General features: G+C 46.1%; 1 protein-coding gene across 1 annotated transcript; it reads right to left on the bottom strand.

Moving 5' to 3' along the window:
• Positions 1-609: 609 nt before the first annotated feature.
• Positions 610-7,907, bottom strand: LOC118473365 (calphotin-like). The gene is made up of 2 exons (XM_035962605.1): positions 5,885-7,907; positions 610-5,768 (listed from the first exon to the last, which is right to left on the bottom strand). Exon 1 carries the CDS (start codon positions 7,555-7,557, stop codon positions 6,655-6,657), a length of 903 nt encoding a protein of 300 aa, XP_035818498.1. The 5' UTR covers positions 7,558-7,907; the 3' UTR covers positions 610-5,768; positions 5,885-6,654.
• Between the last annotated feature and the right edge of the window lie 509 nt (positions 7,908-8,416).

The following is an 8,416-nucleotide window of genomic DNA, read 5'->3' as shown; positions in this document are numbered from 1 at the left end:
ATTTTTGTAATATAACTGTAGAAAAAACTTATGTAAATTTGTACATACCTTATAATATATCTTGTCTCCTTCATCCGTGTACAATCTGCTTTGCTGTGAACGAAACCTCACTTTTGAGCCGAAGGCGAAAAACACCTTCCCTTCTTTTCGTACACAACGAAGCATGAAAATTTCCTCTTTCTTAGAAGCTTTTTTCTCATAGCCGAAGCATCTGTCTTTTTTGTGTGGTATGATGATGATGATTCTATATATGTCTAAATGAATGTTTATGAATGCAAATGACATGATGTAATGTATCGTGCAAATGAATATCGGAATATATATTCAAAACCATAATCATAGCCCTTCATCCCCTTGGGAATGATTCAAATCTTTTTGCCGTTTACTTTTCGGCTTCACCGTTTACTTTTCGGTATATCAGCGCTGACTTTTCGCTGTAAGCCTCCCTTAGGAGCTTCTTCGCCTTTTACTTTCGGCGGAATCAGCGTTTATTTTTCGATGTAAGCCTCCCTTAGGAGCTTCTTCACCTTTTACTTTCGGCGGAATCAGCGTTTATTTTTCGCTGTAAGCTCTGCATTCCCTTAGGAACGACTTTTGAGTTTCTCCCTGTTTTCTTTTCTTTTTTCCTTTGCATTTACATTTACATTTTTGGGGGATATCACTCTTATAGAATTGAAATAAGGAAAAGAAAAATTACATGTTGTGGCCCCATTAAAAACCTTTCTCCCCCTTTGGAAAGGAAAAGGGTGCCACAAAAAAGATCTTGTTGCATTCCATGATCTAGGAATGTCGTTGCCGTCCATATCCTTCAATCTATAGGAACCGGGTCTTGACGAAGATACTACCAAAAAAGGTCCTTCCCACTTCAGCTGTAATTTGCCTACTGTCTCAGGGTTGGCTACTCTTCGAAGCACCAAGTGTCCTGGTTCAATGTTCTTTAGCCTAACCTTTCTATCATGCCATTTTATTGTTTCAGCTTGGTATTTGTTGATGTTTTCCACAGCTTGAAGCCTGATCCCTTCTATAGCATCTTTTTCCACAGAGTAATCAGCTTCAGCTTCGTCTTCTGCCGATGCTGCTATTCTTATTGATCCTGCTTTGGCTTCTTCCGGAGTTATTGCTTCGTCACCAAACAATAGTTTGAATGGTGTAAAGCCTGTTGATCTTGATACTGTTGTGTTATGGCTCCACACCACTTTGATTAATTCGTCTGGCCACTTTCCCCTGGGCTGATTGCAGATTAACTTCATTATTCCTGTCATTATGATCCCATTAGCTCTTTCAACAAGTCCATTTGACTCCGGATGTCGAACTGATGCGAAATGGATCTTCGTGCCAATTCGATCGCAAAATTCTCTAAAAGCTTCAGAATCAAACTGTGTCCCATTATCCACAGTAATGGCCTTCGGCACTCCGAAGCGACAAACAATATTTTGCCAGAAAAACTTTTGAATAGTGACCGAAGTTATTGTGGCTAAAGGCTTTGCCTCAATCCACTTAGAAAAATATTCCACTGCCACTACAACATATCTTAAGTTGCCTTGTGCTGGTGGTAACGAACCTAACAAATCAAGGCCCCACCTTTGCAACGGCCAAGTGGGTTGTATTAACTGAGTTAAAGACGAAGGTTGTTTTTGATCTCTTGCACATTTCTGACAACCTTCGCACTTTTGGACTAATTCCGCTGCATCCGAAGCTGCCTTTGGCCAATAAAATCCTTGGCGGAAAACTTTTCCAAGCAAAGGCCTAGATCCAATGTGAGATCCACGTAGGCCTGCGTGTATTTCCTTCATCAATTCTATACCTTCGGCTCTGGATAAACACTTGAGTAATGGAGAACAGACCCACGCTTGTATAGTTCCCATTCTATTATAACATATGGTCGAGCTCTTGCCTCTATCCTCCTGTTATAAGCTTCGTCATCTGAAAGAAAGTTACCCTAAAGGAAAGAGATGATCTCAGTTCTCCAGTCTTCACTATAAACAGGGGATATGTTGAGGACCGCTCTTTCAAGAAGCTCAACTGAAGGTGCTTTTATTATTTCGAAAAATACTTCCGAAGGTAAGGGCAGTCCCTGTGCTGCTGACTTAGCTAATAAATCAGCATATTCATTTTCTCCACGAGAAATATTTTTAACAGAAAAGCCTTCAAAGGAAGCCTCAATCCTTCGGACCGTGTCTAAATATTTTTCAAGCTTCGGATCTCTTGCTTTATAACTTTTATCAATATGACCAGAAATAACTTGGGAATCAGTTTTAAGAACCGCCCACCTGATTCCCATCGCCTTTAACTTCCGAAGACCCAAAAGTAAAGCTTCGTACTCAGCAATATTATTTGTGCAACTGAAATCAAGTCTTGTTGCATAACAAGTTTTAACTTTGGAAGGTGCAACCAACACAGCAGCTGCTCCTGCTCCGAAGGTTCCCCAAGATCCATCGCAAAATACTGTCCAAACTTCAGCATCTTTATTCGTTTCTTCTTCCTGAGCCCCTGGCGTCCAGTCAGCAATGAAGTCTGCCAATGCTTGAGATTGAATCGAAGATCTATGCACATAATCAATACAAAATTCATTGAGCTCCGCAGCCCATTTTCCAACCCTTCCAGTAGCTTCTCTATTTCTCATAATATCCTTCAACGGTTGTGAAGAAGGAACAACTATATTGTATGCCTGAAAATAGTGCCGAAGCTTCCTGGAGGCCATTAAAACAGCATACAGCACCTTCTCCAACTCTGTATAATTTTTCTTTGATAAACTAAGAACTTCGGATACAAAGTATATTGGGGCTTGCTTTTTGACTTGGCCTTCAAGCTTCTCCTGGACGAGTGTTGCACTTACCGCTGAGTGCGAAGCTGCCACATATAACAACAGAGGAGCCCCTGGCGTTGGTGGAGTTAGTGTTGTTAGGTCTATCAAATACTGCTTTAGCTCTTCGAAGGCTCTTGATAGGAGAGAAGGCCCATTCTTCCGTGAGGTATGATAACTTGATTGGGTGGAGATCTCGACGTTGATGATCCAAGGCTCCGAGCGAACGGATCCTCGCAACCACTACACCACTGCCCCGTTGGTTATCACCTGTGACACACGAGTGACCTCGTCACGAGGGCTTATCCCTGCAAGCACAATCAAGAACACAAGCAAGAACAGGTAGAACGCAATCAAAACTGTGTTGATCACGAGGTGAGGTATAACAAGCCGATGAACGGTGAATTGTTCGATAACAGATATGATCTAAGCAAAACCCCAAACCCTAATGTGTGGGGATGTGTACTCAGCTTTAACCATCTCCTTTGGTAAGCCTTACACTTCACATGAGCCCCCACCAGTGAGCTCATGCACATTATTGCCCACAACTTGTTGAGTGATGAATATATGTGAGCTCACCCTTGTTGTACTCACATCCCCCCAGGTCAAGAAAAGGTACTGTAGGATGAGGAGCAGGAAGGATGTCGCGATGAGTTCGTGAGAGGACTAGGTCGTTGTCTCCTAGTAAAGTTTGGTTGCTGGATTGTTGTCTTCGTATGATGTAATTATTTAATAATTTTGTATAGAACTCCATTATATATTAAAGATGTGACATTCGTTTCTGTACCATGAGTCATCATATGTATGATACTTGGTCCTAGCACACACTTGATGAAGTTCGCGCCCGAGTTTGGTGCCCCTAAAACACGGGTGTGACAGAAGTGGTATCATAGGAATGTTGACTATAGGACGAACCTAGATAGAACTAGACAACCCTTACCTACTTACCTTTGCTACTCTAATTCTTTCTACACTTTCCTTAATCTTTTCTAATCTATTGTTGCTTTACTCTGATTACTCTTACCTTTTCTCTTCTGAAGACAAAAGTGGATTTCACACTTTGAAATCCTATACCCAAAGTGACCCTTAGGAATAGGAGACCTAATCTTAGGAACAAAAACAAAACTATTTTTATAGGTATCTATGTGCTTGAATGCTTGTTCTTATGATACCTGTCTGATTTGGTTCTTTGATTGAGTGTGATGAATTATGGAGTAATGTCCATAATTGCATCTGCATATACATATAGGCATAAAAATGTTTATAAGATAACTCGTCAACTTAGATTATTCCCCATTAAAATATATCTAGCTCTATAGATTCTGTGGCAGAACCTCCCAAGTTATTGGGCCCACATGCACATGCCCTTGTCTCAAAGACCTCAGACGGCTATGCATGTGCACCAGACAACTTAACAGGATCTGTCCGAGTGTCCCAAAGACCCTGGATAAACCACTTATAACCAGGATCGCAAGATTAAGTAACACAAATCACACACACCAACATTTTGCAGCGGAAATCTTATTACCAAATTTTACAAGTTACATCAAGTTTACATTGTACATGATCGGAGTGATTAAAAAAAGGTTCAAAGAATAAACTTTGAAATGTTATAAATTATTTATAGTTTTGAAATATATGCTAGCTTAAGTGACCATCCTCAATAAGAAGTATAGAAGAGTTACTTAGACTTATAAGAAGGCCGAGCCCACCGGCACTTAACACCATCATCAGTAGCACAAAACTATAACCTGAAAAACAACAGGGAATAAAACCCTGAGTATCGAATTACTCAGCAAGACTTACCCGACTAAAGAAAAGACTCTCAAGGGTATGCTGGCAGAGGGATTCAAGGTATGGCTTATCAAGAATCAAAGACTCTGATTTGCAGAAAAGCTTACTATGAGTGGATCCTTAAAAATCCATTTTTACTTGTCAAGTTAAGTAAAGTTACCTACATCTAGAGTTCTTTCTACCCTAGTTCAAGCACTTGGCCTATACTAGCCGTCTTTTCATCATCCCTTTAGTTCACTGGATTGCTACGTGTAGGTCAGTGACCAAGTCTTCATGTCCGAGAAGTAACGACGATCTGAATCGATTAATACCCAGCTGGGGATCTCCAATCACACGACATATGTAGCACTTAACCCTTGCATATGTCAACTCGCCACCGGGGTTCTTAAGACCAGATCAGGTTCACGCCAACCGAGAGCATAGATACACCACCGTCCAGCCTCTTGCCACGGAGGGTACACGCTACTCTCGCCATCTCTCCACTCCCATTGCGTGTTGTTTTATTCTGGTATTAGTCTGCCCGAGGCAAATCTTACCCATGATGAGGCATGTGACCAGTTAAAAGGTCCACAATCATCAAGCCTACATCGAGACGGTCCTTAATCGACTCAGACGGAGACACTACACCGAGACTCCCTTCTCGTGCAAGTCAACCGCCCGGTCTCACCTTTATTATTTTCAACCCAAAGTTTGGTACCTGGTAGAGGTACATCTTTTCCGATGTTGAACCCATCACGGCCGTGATGGATCCACCATCAAGTTTTATTTTTGAAAACTTCCCACCCACTGAAGCATCACTTTTGTTTTAAAATAAAACATTTTTGTTTGCTAAAGCAATGCTAAGCATCATAAAATTCTTTTCAAAAAGGTATCATGGAAGGGAAATCAATGTTCCAAGGAAGGAAATGCATCAATGGTTTAGCACACAACTCCTATCACCTAATGCATCAAACAAGGTGATAAAGATTTTAAAACAGCAAGGAGGTGGCAAATGCACCGGGGCTTGCCTGAATAACACTAGGTTAGTGTTTGTAAGGCGATGTTCACTTGACGATCATCCTTGTCCTGGCACTTGATCAGGCAGGTTCGTCCATCAGCATCACCATGCGGAGTTGCCCACGCATGGGGTCGACTTGGTTCGTCTTCCGCATCACGTGATTAATTATCGTACCTAATTGAAATGCACGATGCACATGAATGCATATAGATAGGAATATTACAGACCTAAATAGTGCTACGTGGTAGCGAATTAAACACCTAGTTGACTGGAATAACGAAGCAACTTACCATCAATTAAATCCAACTTGAAACCACGAAATCGACGACGCCTTTCAGCTCAGCATTTCACCGGAAATAGGGTGAGTGCTGCGTCGAATCACACTTCATCTTTATCCGCATCGAGTATTCTCCGGCCACATACTGATTTATTTTCTTCTGCGCCTAATCTTCTCGGATCTTGGCGTAGACGAGGATGACGATCGACAACTTGTTCGAGCTTTTTGTCGAGCACTTGGTGAATATCACGCTGCTAGCTTTGTCTTCACCCGACGCTTTGTATTTCTTGAGGATGCACGAAACGATGATGAGATCGATAATGCATACGCGTGATAAAACAGGGTCTGAGGAGATGTGCATAAGGGAAAATGAGCTTGTGGTGCCGAGAGTCGACGGCGAGGAGCCAGCGGACGAGTAGCACGCTGATAAATCCAATATAGAGCTTTGGGCACGGTCGAGGGCGCTGGTGTTGCAGCTAGGACATCCCGACGACGACGCTACGGATGATGAAAACAGGGTGATGGTGTGAAGCGGTGTCCGTGAGGACTACAACACGTGGATGGTTGCGTGGCATCGACGACCAAGACGACGGCGAGGTCAATGACGCGATGGGGATTAAGGCCGAGCGAGCCGAGAGGGCGTGCTGGCGAGCAGGAAACCGCGCGAGCACTGGACAGGGAAAACGACGGGCTCGACGGCACGAGAAGCTATCACCAGCGACGACACGACGATGGCGACATGGACGAGCGTGGATCGGCGCTAGAGAAGCCGAGCGCATGGTGTCAATAACAGAGGAGGTGGACGCGAACTGGGCACCATGAGTGAGCTGCTCGACCACCGGCGAGGGAGTACGAGCTGGGCACCATGAGTGAGCTGCTCGACCACCAGCGAGGGAGTACGCCGAGCAGGGAAAATACACAGGGCACGCACGAGCTGAGCGACGGCAGGGCGGACAGATCGGTGCCATGGGCGACCAGGGGAAAAGCAGGGGCTGGGGCAAGCACAGGGAGGGAACAGGCATGGCTGGGCTGGGTGACCATGGCGAGGGAGCAGAAACGGCGCACTGGGCATCGAGCAGAGGCCGAGCAGAGGTGTGCGCGTAGGAGCTCCACGGCGAGGGAAATGAGCACCACAGCCATGGAGTCGAAGGCAAAGAGCAGTGACCAGAGGCACATGACGGCTTGGGTCAGACTGGTGGAGCTCGCAGGGACCTCTATCAGACCAGGGTGAGCTCGGATGGAGGCCAATGCACTACGGGAGAGGGAGCTCGGCCAGCTCACCCACCAGGGAGCGCGACGGCCAGGGAACTCAACAGCGATGGCTGCCATGGATGCAGGGAAGGGAGCTCCGCGAGCCGGAGTAGAGCAGCTGGAGCGCGCGCGGGGAACAAGGCGCGACGCAGGGGGCTCGGCTGGTGTCCACGCAGGGAGAATCCACGGCGAGAGAGCTCGAGGAGGGGAAGCCGCCATGGGGACGAAGGCCGAGCAGGGGGAGCTTGCGGCTGGAGGAGGGAGCTTCGGGGAAGGGAGAAACCGCGGCCAGGAAGCGGGCGTGAGCGGAGGGAGAGAGACAGGGCGTCGAGCAGGACCGAGCGCCATGGGAGAGAGAAGATCCGGGCGCTGGAATCCTAGCAAGGGGAGGCGCCATGGGAGAGAGCAGAGGGAGCGCCGTGAGGGAGCTACCATGGATGAGGGGAGATGTGATGGCGCACAGGAAAGGAGAACCGAGGAGCAGAGGCTGGGGGCGCGCCATGGGGGAAACCTTGAAGGATCTGCGTGCGTCCATGGCGAGGAGCTGGAGACGGCGAGCCCGCGCGCACAAAGAAGCAGAGCGCGCAGAGGAGGGAGGAGCGGCTGGGCGCGCGGCAGGGAGGGCCAGGGAGGAACGCCGGCGAGCGCAGGGGCTTCGCGCGCGCAAGGAGGACGCCATGGAAGGGAGCTTGGGGGAGGGAGCCACGGCGTGCAGTTTGGGCGAGCAGAGCGTGGCGTGCTTGAGGAGGGAGGGAAGCAAGGGCCGAGCGGCGCTGGAGGAACCGAGCAGAGCGAAGGAGATAAGCGCGCAGGATTTTTTTTCTTCTCAGCGTTAAGCGGCGGCCGTAGAAAATTCAGGGCGTGGACGGCGTCGGGATAGAGATAGGAGATATTTTCTTTTTTTTAATTTTCTTTTCTCTTTTTGTTTTTAGAAATTCGTAGATATTTCTAACTCCAGATTTTAGCGAAAAATAGGTCGAATCAAATGAGATTGATAGAAATAAATGAGACATGATTTTATTTAGTGAGTACTTCAGGATTAGATAAATTTGCATCCGTTAGTTATATCCAAAGTTTTGGATCGGGGCGAGACGTCGTCGGAACAAATCAGAACGGTGTTAACAACAGTATTTCAGACTGTGTTCTATTTGATTTGAATTCAAATAATTGCATCTGCAGTCAACACCCGACTCCACGCCAACAGATAATTTACTTGGAGAATCGAATCTCAATTATAAATTCTAGGACGCGATTTTCTCGGTTGACAAGTGGGGACAGAATTATTTGCGCCGAA

The sequence above is a fragment of the Zea mays genome, chromosome 9 (assembly GCF_902167145.1).
Source record: "Zea mays cultivar B73 chromosome 9, Zm-B73-REFERENCE-NAM-5.0, whole genome shotgun sequence".
NCBI lineage: Eukaryota > Viridiplantae > Streptophyta > Magnoliopsida > Poales > Poaceae > Zea > Zea mays.
This window is presented reverse-complemented; position numbering and strand designations above follow the sequence as displayed.